This window comes from Schistocerca nitens, chromosome 5, assembly GCF_023898315.1.
Source record: "Schistocerca nitens isolate TAMUIC-IGC-003100 chromosome 5, iqSchNite1.1, whole genome shotgun sequence".
Lineage (NCBI taxonomy): Eukaryota > Metazoa > Arthropoda > Insecta > Orthoptera > Acrididae > Schistocerca > Schistocerca nitens.
The window spans coordinates 25,992,789-26,010,847 of record NC_064618.1 but is presented as its reverse complement, the minus strand read 5'-3'; the positions used below and the strand labels follow the sequence as shown (position 1 = coordinate 26,010,847).

General features: G+C 42.9%; 1 protein-coding gene across 1 annotated transcript in view; it reads right to left on the bottom strand.

Annotated features, from left to right (window-relative positions):
• The window catches only part of LOC126259529 (putative odorant receptor 92a), a 106,833-nt gene that overhangs the window by 12,752 nt on the left and 76,022 nt on the right, over window positions 1-18,059 (bottom strand). Inside the window, exon 2 of the mRNA XM_049956395.1 lies at window positions 14,210-14,311. Within this exon, the coding sequence (XP_049812352.1) occupies window positions 14,210-14,311 (102 nt within the window). The remainder of the gene's footprint in view (window positions 1-14,209; window positions 14,312-18,059) is intronic.

The following is an 18,059-nucleotide window of genomic DNA, read 5'->3' as shown; positions in this document are numbered from 1 at the left end:
TCATTTTTTCTATAAAATCCCGTAGCACACCAAAACCCGACGTAGTCGGTATCATGGATGGGTGTGTGAAGCATTAGAACTTTGCTGTCGGTGTCTGGTCCTGTGAAGGGGCAAAAGAAAACCTGAAGAAGAATGGAATACTCCTTCCTGATAACATACGAGCAATTATTGTACGTCCATCCAACTGTGGCAAGACTAACGTCCTCATGAGCTTCTAACATACGCAGATGTAGTCTGATTTGAACTTGTTCGTATATTTTCAAAAACTCTGTTTCAGCCCAAGTATCAGCAATTACAGGAGATATTGCACCGTGTAAAAGGTATTCCATACACGACATTCAACGAAAGCGGTGATGTCTCTCCACCTGAAAAAGTAAAACCGAACATTGTGTTCATATTTGACGATATTGCTGTGGAAAAATAGGACCAAATGCGAAAATATTTCTGTTTCAGTCTTCATATGGATGCTGGTATATTTTATCTAAGCCACACACATTCCAGAATTCCGAAACAGTTGGTTAGGGATAATGCGAAACTCATTATAGCCTTCAAAGAAGGCAAGCACACATTTACCAAGCACATATAGGAACTGACATGGCGTGCAATGACTTTGTAAAGGTACGTGCCCATTGCTGGAATCATTCAAACCATCTATTTGTCGTTATTTATAAAACAAGAAAACTGAATGATGGTAGGTACAGGCGAAAATTCCAAGAGTTTCTGTACATATAGCCCGATAAGAGAGGTGAATATGTCACTATACGCTGCACCATTGACATATTCGCGGACATATATAGCTCTCAACCCGGGAGAATGAGTGTACATAGATCGAATCTAAATGGATCCGAAAATTCAAGCTAGCGTGCATGAAGTTGGAAGTATGTGCAGGCAGCTAAAGACGTATTATCGGACTCTTCTGAGAATGATCAATACATTAAATGCGCTAGTTAATGAAACCAGTAACAAAGTGCATTTTTCATCACATATGACATCCAGTGGGTGCCTGGATTTCTAGCACATCTAAATTCACAATACCACATTCACCAGTTTTCGACATAGTCTTCGGATGTATCCCGCATAAATGTTGAATTTTTTTTCTAATAGACTTAAGAAGATCAGCATTTGTGAGTGACAGATCTGGTAGCACTGCTAATGGTCATTTTTTTAAGTTTATGAACAGACCAACCCCTATCCTGTATGGTTTCTAGTCCCTTTCCGATGCCTGTTGCTGCCATCACGCGGTTCTCTCTTCTTGCTTCTTCTAACTGCGCTTGGTAGTTTTGCGCATTCTTGACTGTTCGAGTAATAGCCGCAGCACCAGCAGCTTAACCACCCGTCGAGAGAGCGAAGAAGGCTGGGATGCGGAATGGATGAAAACCACCTTATGTCTTGGGTATTGGTAGGACTCGAGCTGCTTTAACCCATCCTCTTCATCTTCTTCCAACAGCCTGCTTCAGAGCACTTTTAGCTGCATACATCGCTGTCAGGACACAGTGCTTTAAACACCCCTCCTTCCTCTCCATCGTTGTCTTGTTCTTCGTCTTCTTCTTCTTCTTCTTCTTCAGTGCAAAACGTGCACCATTCATAACTCGCTTGAAATTCATCACTCCTAAACACAAATACTGCAGTGCCAACATCCTTTTTTCTGCGTACCGCATTAGCCTTATCAGCTCAAATACTATCTGGAAAACGAGGACACTGGAGATCTTTATTTGCAGCGTATGCAGCGTCGTATTCAACACACTCTCCGTCGAGCCGATTAACCCTCTTATCACCTCGTGTCAAATATTTCTGAAGCTTTGTTCCAGTTCTACAGTAGTTATATCCCGGAATGTGTAAATCCACCGGCAGTTTGTCTAGAATACCACCAAATCCTCTAATGCGTCTCCTAGCACACGTGTAATGCTACTGTGCCGGTTGTGCTCTACGCAACCCGTTATATAGCAAATCAGCAGCGTCAATCCAGCTGTGTTTTGCTGCAGGAAAACCAAGCCATTTAATTAGTAATTCGTTTGCCCGACGTCTTATGACGCTCCCCATGGGAAACACAACGGGTTCAGAACGCTTCTGCATTTCCTCGGTGTAGAAGGACGTAAGTTCTAGGATTCGTTCTTTGCACTTTGGAAACTGTAAATGTGTTTGTTGACCAGTTTGGTAGGTATCATTTCTCAAACACCGTCTTCTGTTATAAGTACCAAATCACATGCATTAAATTTCTGCTACACCGTATCCATGAGTCCATTATCACAAACATCGATTGGTCTCATTGTTATTGTGCTATGTTTGGTTCGATTATACTGAGCAATTATTTCTCGTAGGATATCTGTCCATTTGTATGAGCCGCTGTCATTAAAACTCGTCTACATTTGACCTTTTATTGTTCTGTTCAGATGTTCCACGCTCTGTATCACAATCTTCAAGTACCTATTGCAAAAATCTTCACCGTGATCGGTTTGGAGGTTGCCCAGGTATCGATTCGTTTCTGTCTGCGGCAAACGGACAGACACATCCGCGACATTTCTCCCCGTTTTGTTTTAACAGTTAATGCCCAGGTAAATTTCGAGTATGTATCAATAGCCATTAAAATATATTTGAATCAATTATCCTCATGTGAATATTCCCTCGTATCTACAAGATCAGCCTGCCATAAATCATCCAAACCTTTAATCATAACATGCCTATGGGGGTATGTTTTGCGTGTTGGTTTGTGCAGTTCTCGAATTACTGTCTCCATACTTTTTCGATGATACCTCTCTTTCTGAGTTCAGAGATTACTGAAACAACCTCATTCGAATGAGTTGTATTACCTGCAGTAGCTGATGCCATGAGCAAATGTAGTCGATTTATTAGCTCTTTGGTGTCGTCATACTATATATGTGCGGGATTCGATTGTGCACAGCTTTACGCTCATTGTCAATACCATCGACACTGCTGTTGTTGTTCTTGTTTTCAACATCAAGTATTGGTTTTATATTTCTTGTTGCTCAGAATTTTGGTGATCTTATGAACATCAGTCAAATGCAGTATTTCACGGCACATTTCCCCATCATTAACTGAATAATGTGTCAGTTTTTTCGTGGGTCTTAGGAAAATAAGGTTCATCAAGCCAGGTGCCTGACACCAACATGTATTGTGTTATTCGTTACATTTATATTCTGCGTGTACGTACGGCCTTCCCCTGATGACGCCGAATGTTCTATCTACCTGACAAGGAGCGTGACGGATAATGAATTCGTCCATGGCAACACCATCGTTATCGTGTGGTTTTGTTTTTGCTGAGTGCTGCCTGAGAGATTCAGTAACTGGCTTAAAGGTCTCTCTCAGTGTTTGATGTCGATCCATATGGCCCAACCTCAGTAACCGTAATTTCTCTCGAACAGTTTTCTGCGCCTGAATGACTTTCTTTTTCGTTGACATCTCGATTTATACTAATCAGACATCTCAGCAGCATGAGGCTTTATATATCCGCTCTTCCTCCTCATATTATGTGCGTGGTCTCCTTTCTCAACAGCAAGGTCCTCCACATGTATCTTCCCTCAAAAGCTTCGATCTTGTCAGTTAAGCCTGTTACTTTCTTACCGTTTTCATTAACTAACTCATGTAATGTATTGATAATTCTCTGAAGAGTTTCTTGTATGCAGTAAATTCAGAATGTATTTCTCTCAAACTGGATTCTTCTTTTGATGCCGTATTGATGTACTATTCTACATCATCTGCATGCACACTATATGTATGGAGATTGTTCACGATGTCTTTACACACAGTTTGAACTCAAGGCAATCCGCAGTTCAGTCTTCCCAGCACAAAGGATAGCGCCGTCTCTAGATTAAACAAGTTTGTAACGGTGGAGTGTGCAGATAAATGGATCGATCTCCAGATCCCACTACGAGTGTCACGCCGTCGTACGGTGATGTTACAGAAAGTGTAAGACTCCCACAGTAAATGTCCGGAGATGGAGAATACTAAGAGGTCATCGGTTAGTAGATGTAATTTTCTGCGCGATTTAGTTCATCGCATTGTCTAACACAACATGCCAGTCAATGTCCATTGGTGCTTCTATGCCGCCAATATTTAAGTGTTTTGAACCACTAGCTGTTAAATAATACGTTGAAGTGAAAAGCAGTATAGCACTGCTGGGGTGGGCGTTGGGAGAGGGGGGGGGGGATGAATAGGCAGCCTCTCACTCTGTCCTTGCTGTTATACCGGAATGTTGTGGGATGTGCAAACGTCAGAGACCAGTACTGACCCGCACCGTGTAGTGTAGAGTCCCCAGCACAGTTCTTCTGAGAGTCGGGGCCTTGCCGGATGTCTAAATCAGTGAGTGTGACAGACAACACTGGCTCCTTGTCCTGCTCCGGCAAGTGGGGTGCGTGCGCTACGGGAGCCCAGGGTGCTGCAGCTGCTGCTGATTCCGACAGGCCAGAGCTCGCTACAAGTCCCGACGAGGCAATGGTGGCTGCTGCTGGTACACACACCCCAGAGGTCGCTGAACAAAGAACAACGAGTGGAAACAATAAGAATCCACAGACAAAGATGTAGGGTTGAATGAACAAAGGGAACTGCTAGGTGCAGTAATGGTAGCAATGACATCTTACTTTTACACGTCTTCTGCGATGGAGAGGCAGATGAGGATCTCGAGTGCTGGTGATGTTTCACGGTTCTTCTTTTTTCAGAGACTGACTGCAGCAGGGAGCGGTGAGCTGTCGCACTCGCCTTATATCCCCTACATCACGATGACATGACTGCATATGAATTATTTACTAACTTCAGTAGTATTTCTGGAACGATTCCCAATCAGTCATTTTCCTTGGAAGGACGGAGTTCTCGCGTGCGTCGGTATTCTACAGGCGTTTGCTTTGTTTGCGTCGCCGTCTGACTGTGACTCACAGCACGTGCAGGCCCAACATGACATGAGGAGAAACGTAGAAACAGCACGCGTTTCCGATATGAATTTTCTCGATGTATTTGTTTGAATATTGGCATGACATCCGGTCAGAGTGTCACGGGCCCGAGCGGACACCTGCCCCCGTGCCGCATGGCATGTCGCTTTGCAGAACTCCGAGCGAGCTGCGTAAGTGGTGGCGTGAGCCGGCATTGGGCACGGTCCACTGGACGGGGTGTGACAGCATTGCGCACGGTCCTCTGGACAAGGTGACGGTGCGTGTTTCGTGACTGACCGATTTTTAATGTTGTAATTACGTGTGATGGGAGTTTCATGACGGTATTCCTTACGCAATCGGAATAAAAAAAATGATCCATGTAATTACTTTCTTTGCAAGACTTGCATCTTGCCATATAGCAGAGAAGGATGAGCAAGAGAAATCCAACCTCTACAGACTGAATTTTTTATGAATAAACAATACGCCCGCTGCTGCGTAATTGAATTTCCTGTCATGAGATTGTCCCTCTCCACCACACAGCCGCCAATTTCCAGGTAGGGTTTTTAGGAGAGGGGAGGGGAGGGTTGGTTGGTTTAACAGAGAGGCAGGGGTTAAGCAACTGATCAATTTAATTAAGCAGTCGTACTGATAAGAGTGAGAGGGGGCTTTTGGAATAACATCGGCCTGAAAGTATACCTGTATCAGCGAGAGCGAGTGGGGAGGCTTTGTAGGTTTCTTGAGGTCTTGGGAAGAGGAGGGAGAGGGGGACGCATTGGGGAACCACATGTTAAGGACTGTCAATCGAAAGGAACGATTATCCCAGGTTGTCGCAACCTGTCAATCAAAGAGAACGACAGGCTCTTGCCCCTGAGTGGATACTTGCCCCTTATGTAGACAACCCGCACTAACAAAACGCTCTCACGCTCTCTTTGATTACTGCCGTTGGTGTGTACGGCCCTGTAACAATCGTCAGAAGAGTCCAGGCCAGAGGAGGGAGAGTTGTTGGCTGGGTAATGCTCCTGTGGCAAAGCGCGGCTGCTCTTGCCATTTTGGAGGGCACATCGATCAAGAATGCAACCATCCCTTGGGGACCATCTCTACTCGCAGTTTGTTTCTCCTCGGCACGATGGCAACTTCTCACACAGCCTGCAGTGTACGTGCGTGGCTTGAGGAGCACGACGATGAGTTTAGTAAACTGGCCGCCAGACCCCCTGAATCAAAACCCACTTGAGAATCTGTGGGACCACCTCGACTGCGCTGTTGTCGCCACGGATGCACACCCCAGCCGGCCGCAGCCTTAGAAACAGTGCGGCTCTACATCCATGTAGCTGCCATCTAGAACTTCAACGACGCTCATACGTCTGCGCTGCAAAAGGTGGTTATTTAGGTTTTTCACAGGTGCTAACATTAATGTGACTGGACCGTGTGGCAACAAACAACTTCAAATCAAATTACAGACTAATTTAATATGTACGGATCTTAGAAAGTAAGCTACACATATCATCACACACTAAGACCATTGTGAAATGAGTATGAGACATTGTCAAAAGAGAGTACCCCTGTGTTTCCTGCAGATAGAGTTCGGCTGCTCGTGCGTAACAGGTGTATCACACGTACAAGTGAAACTGCTCAACAACTGGTAACGTACTACAATGTTGCGGGAATTAGGACAGAACGAATCTTTTGGGGAAAACGTCGAAATTGCACAAAGATTTTTCTGAGGAGTAACTTTGAATTTCACGAAGATTAACTGAGGAATTCTAGCGGTAAATGGACCGAATGCAACGTCGCGTATAGAAAACATGACAGTAGTTTGCATGAGACCTGACAGACGTGGGTTTTGCTGATCGTGAAGGAAGGCCGTCGGTACCGATGTAAACGGTAGTGTCCGGGCAATCTCGGGAGAGATTAGCAGTTATCGCGCAGTCAAGGTCACGGACACTGCCCAGCAGAGGTGTGTCTCAATAGGCAGTGCTCATTACCACGTCCCACATCCGTCTGCGGTATCGGAAATTCTGCTCACGCTAGGTCCCGCCACCGTGTTCATCGACGCACTGTCTATGACGTCTCCGGACTTACTTGAGCGTTTGTCCTCGGCAGGCAACAAGTACCTAAGCTGCATCATTATGGGCGAAGAGACATGATTTCTTCATACTCACTCGCAAGGAAGAGAGCATCAGCGTAATGGAGACACATCGCGTCGCCCCCGCAAAAGAAATGCTAAGTTGCGCCGTCAGCAGCGAGGGTCATGACCACCGTTTTCTTTGACTATGAACAAGTTTGTGCACAGAGTTTATGTCAAAGGGAACAACCATTAATGTCGATTTCTAATTTAGGACGACATCGCTGCACTGCATCGTAAAGAACAAAAAACTTGGAAAAGTAACCAATTATTTTTCAGCACAACACGGTGCTACAACACAAGTTTTGTTGCGTTTTCTGTGGGAGGTTTGGAGGCATACGACATACACTCCATAAGTTGCGCCTTGCGATTTCCGCCTTTTAGGCAGGTTAAAAGAACATCTTAGGGAAATATTTTCTTCAAGGCTGAGGACACCAACACAGTGTTCTCCAATGATTCCGTGACCAAGAAGTGGATTTCTCTTGTAAAAGAACTGAATGATTGATAGAACGTTACACGGTGTCCATTGTGGAGGAATTAATTATTCTTCCCAGGGAAGCCTTATTATAGGCATCTGTGCGGGTCATATGTGAATTCTGAGACTGTATCGTTTGCTGGACCTGCCCTTCTGCCGACTTGTTTGCAGCTACAACAGCACTTAAGTGACACACTACTGGTGTGCAGCGTCATACGAAATCTACTGAAAAACTATTAGTCATCTAAGTTTAACTCGAAGCGCAGCGGGATTTTTAGTTTAAATTCCATACAACTAGCTACGGAATGACAATTACTAACTTCTCTATAGATCTTCCAGACGTGAGTAATCATAACCACAGAACTTACAGAGGATCTGGGAAAATGGTGAAGTGAAACGTGTGCAGAGAACAAAAAATGAGCTACTTTCTATTGAGTGTTAGATTCACTATTATGATTTCTGTGAGCAAAAACATGTACAAGAGTTCGAAACGCGAAATAATACATTGGCTAATAAACACAAAGTGGAAAAGAACATTCATGGTCACTGAGTAAAACTATAATTGCGATCATCTGATTTGGCAAAGCCCAGGCGAGGTTTAGGTGAAAAGAGGAAAGAAACCATCTGACAAATCGTCCATGAAGATGTCTGGTCATGACGGGCGCACAGTAACTGCTCGTATCTGATCAGAGGAGGATAGGATTACTTGACTACTGGCCATTAAAATTGCTACACCACGAAGATGACGTGCTACAGACGAGAAATTTAACCGACAGGAAGAAGATGCTATGATATGCAAATGATTAGCTTTTCAGAGCATTTGCACAAGGTTGGAGCCGGTGGCGACACCTACAACGTGCTGAAATGAGGAAAGTTTCCAACCGATTTCTCATACACAAACAGCAGTTCACCGGCGTTACCTGGTGAAACGTTGTTGTGATGCCTCGTGTAAGGAGGGGAAATGCGTACCATCACGTTTCCAACTTTGATAAAGGTCGGCTGGAGCCTATCGCGATTGCGGTTTATCGTATCGCGACATTGCTGCTCGCGTTGGTCGAGATCCAATGACTGTTAGCAGAATATGGAATCGGTGGTTTCAGCAGGGTAATACGGAACGCCGTGCTGGATCCCAACGGCCTCGTATCACTAGCAGTCAAGATGACAGGCGTCTTATCCGCATGGCTGTAACGGATCGTGCAGCCAAATCTCGATCCCTGAGTCAACAGATGGGGAAATTTGCAAGACAACAACCAGCTGCACGAACAGTTCGACGACGTTTGCAGCAGCATGGACCATCAGCTCGGAGACCATGGCTGCGATTACGCTTGACGCTGCATCACATGCAGGAGCGCCTGCGATGGTGTACTCAACGACGAACCTGGGTGCACGAATGGCAAAACGTCATCATGGTTTACAGCATCAGCAAGAGATGGAGGCGTTTGCAAGACAACAACCATCTGCACAAACAGTTCGACGACAGTTGCCGCAGCATGGACTATCAGCTCGGAGACCATGGCTGCAGTTACCCTTGACGCTGCATCACAGACCGGAGCGCCTGCGATGGTGTACTCAACGACGAACCTGGGTGCACGAATGGCAAAACGTCATCATGGTTTACAGCATCATGATGGTCGCATCCGTGTTTGGCGACATCGTGGTGAAATCGCATTGGAAGCGTGTATTCGTCATCGCCATACTGGCGCATCACCCAGCGTGATGGTATGGGATGCCATTGGTTACACGTTTCGGTCACCTCTTGTTCGCATTGACGGCACTTTGAACAGTGGACGTTACATTTCAGATGTCTTACGACCAGTGGCTCTACCCTTCATTCGATCCCTGCGAAACCCTACATTTCAGCAGGATAATGCACGACCGCATGTTGCGGGTCCTGTACGGGCCTTTCTGGATACATAAAATTTTCGACTGCTGCCCTGGCCAGCACATTCTCCAGACCTCTCACCAATTGAAAACGTCTGGTCAATGGTGGCCGAGCAACTGGCTCATCACAATACGCCAGTCACTACTCTTGTTGAACTGTGGTATCGTGTTGAAGCTGCATGGGCAGCTGTACCTGTACACGCCATCCAAGCTCTGACTCAATGCTCAGGCGTATCAAGGCCGTTATTACGGCCAGAGGTGGTTGTTGTGGGTACTGATTTCTCAGGATCCATGCACCCAAATTGCATGAAAATGTAATCACATGTCAGTTCTAGTATAATATATTTGTCCAATGAATACACGTTTATCATCTACATTTCTTCTTGGTGTAGCAGTTTATGAAGTAGTATAGGTAGCATCGTCATTGCTGTTGTCGATCGCTTTGTCAGTGCGTGTGAACCTCTGTATTAACAGCTTAAGATGGCGCATGAAGACATGCCTATCAATCCTCATACCTCACTCTCTAGTGCTGTGATATCTTACTGCAATCCATCACTCGGGGGAAGAGAGCTTTGGATGGTGCGGTTGCTGCACCAGATTGAAGCAAAGAGGCCTGTCTTGTTCCCCAACATGAAAGACCAAAAAGTTCTCACATTTTTTTTTGTCATCAGTCTACTGACTGGTTTGATGCGGCCCGCCACGAATTCCTTTCCAGTGCTAACCTCTTCATCTCAGAGTAGCACTTGCAACCTACGTCCTCAATTATTTGCTTGACGTATTCCAATCTCTGTCTTCCTCTACAGTTTTTGCCCTCTACAGCTCCCTCTAGTACCATGGAAGTCATTCCCTCATGTCTTAGCAGATGTCCTATCATCCTGTTCCTTCTCCTTATCAGTGTTTTCCACATATTCCTTTCCTCTCCGATTCCGCGTAGAACCTCCTCATTCCTTACCTTATCAATCCACCTAATTTTCAACATTCGTCTATAGCACCACATCTCAAATGCTTTGATTCTCTTCTGTTCCGGTTTTCCCACAGTCCATGTTTCACTACCATACAATGCTGTACTCCAGACGTACATCCTCAGAAATTTCTTCCTCAAATTAAGGCCGGTATTTGATATTAGTAGAATTCTCTTGGCCAGAAATGCCTTTTTTGCCATAGCGAGTCTGCTTTTGATGCCCTCCTTGCTCCGTCCGTCATTGGTTATTTTACTGCCTAGGTAGCAGAATTCCTTAACTTCATTGACTTCGTGACCATCAATCCTGATGTTAAGTTTCTCGCTGTTCTCATTTCTACTACTTCTCATTACCTTCGTCTTTCTCCGATTTACTCTCAAACCATACTGTGTACTCATTAGACTGTTCATTCCGTTCAGCAGATCATTTAATTCTTCTTCACTTTCACTCAGGATAGCAATGTCATCAGCGAATCGTATCATTGATATCCTTTCACCTTGTATTTTAATTCCACTCCTGAACCTTTCTTATATTTCCATCATTGCTTCCTCGATGTACAGATTGAAGAGTAGGGGCCTTGTCTTACACCCTTCTTAATACGAGCACTTCGTTCTTGATCGTCCACTCTTATTATTCCCTCTTGGTTGTTGTACATATTGTATATGATCCGTCTTTCCCTATAGCTTACCCCTACTTTTTTCAGAATCTCGAACATCTTGCACCATTTTATATTGTCGAACGCTTTTTCCAGGTCGACAAATCCTATGAACGTGTCTTGATTTTTCTTTAGCCTTGCTTCCATTATTAGCCGTAACGTCAGAATTGCCTCTCTTGTCCCTTTACTTTTCCTAAAGCCAAACTGATCGTCACCTAGCGCATTCTCAATTTTCTTTTCCATTCTTCTGTATATTATTCCTGTAAGCAGCTTCGATGCATGAGCTGTTAAGCTGATTGTGCGATAATTCTCGCACTTGTCAGCTCTTGCCGTCTTCGGAATTGTGTGGATGATGCTTTTCCGAAAGTCAGATGGTATGTCGCCAGACTCATATATTCTACACACCAACGTGAATAGTCGTTTTGTTGCCACTTCCCCCAATGATTTTAGAAATTCTGATGGAATGTTATCTATCCCTTCTGCCTTATTTGACCGTAAGTCCTCCAAAGCTCTTTTAAATTCCGATTCTAATACTGGATCCCCTATCTCTTCTAAATCGACTCCTGTTTCTTCTTCTATCACACCAGACAAATCTTCACCCTCATAGAGGCTTTCAATGTATTCTTTCCACCTATCCGCTCTCTCCTCTACATTTAACAGTGGAATTCCCGTTGCACTCTTAATGTTACCACCGTTGCTTTTAATGTCACCAAAAGTTGTTTTGACTTTCCTGTATGCTGAGTCTGTCCTTCCGACAATCATATCTTTTTCGATGTCTTCACATTTTTCCTGCAGCCATTTCGTCTTAGCTTCCCTGGACTTCCTATTTATTTCATTCCTCAGCGACTTGTATTTCTGTATTCCTGATTTTCCCGGAACGTGTTTGTACTTCCTCCTTTCATCAATCAACTGAAGTATTTCTTGTGTTACCCATGGTTTCTTCGCAGCTACCTTCTTTGTACCTATGTTTTCCTTCTCAACTTCTGTGATGGCCCTTTTTAGAGATGTCCATTCCTCTTCAACTGTACTGCCTACTGCGCTATTCCTTATTGCTGTATCTATAGCGTTAGAGAACTTCAAACGTATCTCGTTATTCCTTACTACTTCCGTATCCCACTTCTTTGCGTATTGATTCTTCCTGACTAATGTCTTGAACTTCAGCCTACTCTTCATCACTACTATATTGTGATCTGAGTCTATATCTGCTCCTTACAATTCAGTATCTGATTTCGGAATCTCTGTCTGACCATGACTGAATAGTTCTCTCCAAAGACCGAAAACCAAATGCCACATAAAGTCTCACTGCAAGCCCTTTTTACACAAGCACTTATGAAAACTCTCAACCGCCAATGTCAGGATTTGGTTCAATGTTTCCAAATGAAATTATTTGTATGTTTTCTTTCACGTCGTCCTCAATTAATCTTATCATAGATTCATCATTTGGCTTTTGAATATTCTTATAATTTGAAGTGAACCCCAATTTTTATTAATTTTCTCATCATTTTTCCCATAATAATAACTTTTAGTTCCAGTTGAAGCACATTCCGTAATCGAGCTATTTTCTAATTCATCAGTCCAATCACCTAGCATACAACCTGTTTCCTCAGTATTTCTCACAATTATCAATATATAGTATACTGTCTGTATCAAAATATGTGTCAGCTTTTCCTGGCTTATCTAATCTATAATATAATTTGAGTCTTGCATTTAATGTAGTGACTGCTGCTATAAAAATATTTGTAGCTGTGTTACTGTTGTACAATAAAATTCAAATTGTACATCATCTGAACAATATTATCAGTAATAAAATTTATATCTATATTATCTACTCAATCGTCCATTAGTATCTCATAAAATTGTTGTAAATCTGTTACATACTCAGTTTTATACATATTTGGACGTAGTCCAAATTTTCCTCATAATCAATTTAGATATATCTTGGCAACAGCTCTTTTTCCTGGATTTTCTTTCATCTTATCAGGTTCTATGTCGATACGTATTTTTCTTTTATATATTTTATATACATCTTATTAGTTTCAAAATTATGTTTACTAGTTTGTAATTTTATTTTCATGAACTCTTTTATGCACATGTTGCTTTTATTTCTAAAATTTCACATTTTGTCGATATGTAAAATTTTATAATCTTTTCGTATAGTTTTATTTGCTTCCTCATTTGTCCAGACTCCAATTAAACTTCTTTCATTACCACTATGATTACACTTAGTTATTCTTTCTTTTCCGCGTTTTACACATAAAGGAAACAACAGTTTCCATTTTTATCAATCTTCATTCATACAGATAAAACAGGATGATACAATTCTCTTGCCACTACTTTACATTTTATAAGCCCATACCAGTTTCACTGCACATAGATCGCTCAGGATAGGCTATTGTTTGACCGAAACTGTTAATTTTAATTAAGTGGCATACAGCTATCGAGCCAAATCATCATTTTACAAAAAGTAATGCAATTAATTTTCAGTCCTTCGTTCAAACTTCCTCCGTTAAGTCATTTTTGATATAAAAGTTTATTCCAGATATATTTTTTTGTTGAGAAAACAAAGATTTGGATAGAGCTTTATGCTGAGATCCACGAATTCTTCTAACGTCTTTTTTCTGGTTGTTTGTTGGTTGCTTGGGGGGAACAGACCAAACTGCGAGGTCATCGGTCTCATCGGATTAGGGAAGGACGGGAAAGGAGGTCGGCCGTGCCCTTTCAAAGGAACCATCCCGGCATTTGCCTGGAGTGATTTAGGGAAATCACGGAAAACCTAAATCAGGATGGCCGGACACGGGATTGAACCGTCGTCCTCCCTAATGCAAGCCCAGCGTCTTTTTTCTGGTACAGCATGCTAGCACTAACTCACTGTTGATGCTCTACGAAATAATAGCGTATGATTCAAAATCTTGGAAAAATACAAAATAGGATATTCTAACAAAAATTCAGGTTCTGTAAACAGTTAACAACATACCATAACCAGTTGTTGTGGGTAACTTACAATTATTTTTGTGCTATTCAAACAGTAATTTATCATAAAAATACAAATTCATGAACACAACTAGAATCATCCAAAGGAAATTCCCACCGTTTGTCGCGTGTTGTCTTCCTTTGGCAGGCATCCGCTATTTCTACAAATGTCCGTCGACTGACACGTACTGCACCATGCCTGACCGCTTCGTTAAACCTTCCTGCATCATTCCGATCCGCAAACACTTCAATGATTTGTGGACTCACCTCGGAGAGCAGCTCGTTTCCGTACCAGCAGTAGAGGAACAGCTCGTAGAACATCGTCGCGAGGTACGTGATGTACGTCGGCAGGTCCTGCTTATTCTCCGCCTGAAAGAAATGTTTCAGTCTCAACACATCTGAAGATATCCCACTTTTTGTAACATCATGTTTCCTGAGTGAGTGTGCTCTTATTTATTGGTATTTGACCACTCATTGCACAGAGCATGACGTCTACATAGAAACATCTCTAATGGCTATTCTGCTACGTATTTTATTAATTGTTGTTTACAAACACATAAAAAAATAAATAAATCAATTATATTTCATATAAAAACACTCCTAGCTAGTTTTAAAATTCTACACCTCATGTACACAGTAGCTCCAGATGGATTATACATCTTTCCGAGGCTGAGAATTACATTTAATACACCTTCACTTTTCTGGTTCTACAGCAAGTCTGCACCTCCATGTTTGGTGATAAACCTCTGGCTTAAAAGATCGAGTAAATCATTTTTATTCTGTCTTATATCTGGAGTATTAAAATAGTAGCTGGAGCACGTCTCCTTTCCTATTCGACATTAGTGAACTGGAAATTTTAAGCGCAAGTACATAACTGTTTTTATGGGTCGTCTGCTTGTTCTACATTTGGTAAACCAAGGGGATAACGCTAATTTAGTTTGCAGACGGTCTTAAAGCAGCCCTTTTGAAAACTTCGTCCAGTCCCAGTCCATCTGCCGCTCGTTTCTCTCTTTTACCATTGATTAAGCTCAGCATTTCCTGGTAAGGAAGCCAATCTTTTAGAATTTCGCTTAAGTTCGCTGGTCGTTTGACTAATCTGTCCCCTGTGGCATTGTGAAAGATCTCAGTGAACATTGAAATATACAACTTAATTCGCCACGGTTCCTGGCGCTTATCTGTAAACACTCCTTTAATAATGAGTAGCAGGGCTAACAACTATCTTGCCCATTTTGCACTTACTCTGGGGTGTCAAAAGCCATGGGATAGAGATATGCACATAAAAATATGGCGGTAGTATTAGTTACAGAAGGCACAAAAGGGCAATACCATGGGATAGAGATATGCACATATAAATATGGCGGTAGTATTACTTACAGAAGGCATAAAAGGGCAATATAATTGTCAGACCTATGATTTTTATGTAGGTGATTCACGTGAAAACGTTTTCGACGTGTTTATGGCCGCACAACGGGATCTAACAGACTCTGAACGTGGAATTGTAGAACACATGGGACGTTCGATATCGACAATCGCCAGGAATTCAATATTCCGAGATCCACAGAGTCAAGGGTATGCTGAGAACGCCAAATTTCAGGCATTACCTCTGACTACAGACAATAAAGTGGCTGACGACCACCACTTAATGACCGACAGCAGGAGCTTTCGCATAGAGTTGTCACTGCTAACAGATAAGCAACACTGTGTCAATAACCGCAGAAATCGATGTCAGACGTACGAAAAATTTATTCGTTACGACAGTGTGACGAAATTTGGCGTTAATGGGCTGTCAGCAACGATAAATGTGAATGCCCTTTCGAAGAGCATTACATCGCATACAGTGCCTCTCCTGGTCTCGCGAAGGTATCGGTTGGACCTTGGATGACTGTATACCGTTGCCACCTGGTTAGAGGAGTTCCGATTTCACTTGGTAGGGGCTGATGGTAGCGTTTAAGTGTTGTGCAGACCCTACGAAGCCAGGGACCCAAGTTGTCAACAAGACACTATTCAAGCTGGTGGTGGCTCCATAACGGTTTGCGCCATGTTCACACGGAATAAACTAGGTTCTCTGTTCCACGTTAACCGATCATTGACTGGAAATGGTTATGTTTGGCTACTTGGAGAGCGTGCACAGCCATCCATGATGTTCCCAAACAACGATAGAATTTTAATTGTTGGTATTGCGTCATGCGACTGGGATACAGTTATTTGTCATTGGCTTCAAAAACATTCTACGCAGTTTGAGTGAATGATAGGGCCATCCAGATTGCACGACATGAATCCCATCGAACATTTACGGCACCTAACTCAGGGGTCCATTTGTGCAAAAAATCCTGCACTGGAAATACTTTCGCAACTATGGACAGCTACAGAAGCAGCAGTAGAGGAATAATGAGAAAATTTAGCCAGTTTGCATTGTTGCTAAATTTATTCAAGACCAGCTGTGTCCCAACTCTTCCTGTGAAGGGATAGATGTGGCACTGTCGCACTGATGGGCCTCCACCACTTCCCCTCCATTCTCCCACTTCCCCCTCCTCTCCCCCACTTTTCCTGCGTTCCCCCACTTCCCCTACCTTCCACCATTTGGGAATAAGAGGAAAAAAGACTCAGTCTGCGCTGAGATGATGTAGAGGAAGGATGTAAGTTACTTATTTTATGAAACGTCCCCTTTAGAAAAATTTGATACAAGACTGTGCTTAAACTGACACACAATATTTCGTTAGCGCAACGCAATCTGACTTTCAGAATTCCCTACAAAAGAATGACCCTGACTAACATTAAACTATACCTTTCACAAATCACTTACCTCATAAAAATCTTCGCTTCTCAAGCTACTGCAATACAGCGAGCGCCACAACTGCCAGCTAAATAAAAGATTCAAACTATGGAAGGCACTAACTACTGATAGGGATAGTTAGCAAATGAAAGATATTAATAGAGAACAAACAATGTATTTACCTTGATATCATCATATATATATATATATATATATATATATATAGCAGTTCATGATAAAATTTCAAAACTCCGCCATCTCTCTCCCCACATCCATCACTGCTGGCGGCTCACCTCCAACTGCGCAACGCTACGCGCTGTTCACAGCCAGCTGCCTAACACTACAATGGCGAGTATTACAACAATGCAAAGCAGCCACAGACTGCACACAGCACAGCCAGTGATTTTGATACAGAGGTGGCGTTACCAATAAAAAAACCTAAACAGCCTACTTACAATTTATGTTATTTGTCTTTGAGAGTAGGTATTATCCTTCAACAGGATCGTCCTACAGCTGCCTCCACACCTTGCCGTACCCTCCCCCACATTCTGCCCCCAATTTTTCTGATTGTGTGTGTGAAGACCGACTGGTGTGTGTCATAATACTGCCAGTAAAGGGTGCTCAGAGCTGTCCTACATCAACCCCCAATCTGCCTCCACTTCCCTCCTCCTGAACCCCACTTTTCCCAGATTCATGTGTCTATACACTCAGCTTATGTGCCCAGTCCACGAAACCACTCGAAATTGGCGGGAAACAGTCATACAGCTGCTGTCAGATTAACTGCCTCGTACCAATTTAAAAGTGTATAGCTGCTAAGAAACTTGTACATGTTAATGTCGGTTTAGCACTGTAAAGTCGTGGTATGAAAACAGAGAATGTATGGTGGTGTACAAAGCTGTAGTCATGCACTCCTTGGGTGTGTTCTGCCAAACATCAAAGCATCAAACTGCTTATGAAATTACAACACAGGAACACTCTATTGTGTTTTATTGTCTGTGACATATGGTCTTCTTCCAGTACAGATGACAAAATTTTACACAGGTCTGTGGAAAGGACTTCGATCAATGGCCACCTTCTCCAATGGACCAATACATGTGGAATCACCACCTCTGCTCGATGTCAACATGTGGGCAGTATTTGTTTTTGATGTATTGAAAGAGACAGAGGCGGTAAAATTTTATCGAGTTCTCTGCCAGGTGACATTAGCGAAGTTTTTATAGTTTGCAGTTTTACTTTGTCAGATGTTATAAAATGATGAGGAGTGACAGAGATGTGAATTGTAACTTTCTGGTGAACATAAAAATGACTGTGGTCTTGTTTTTTTCAGCATGTGAATAGATAAGG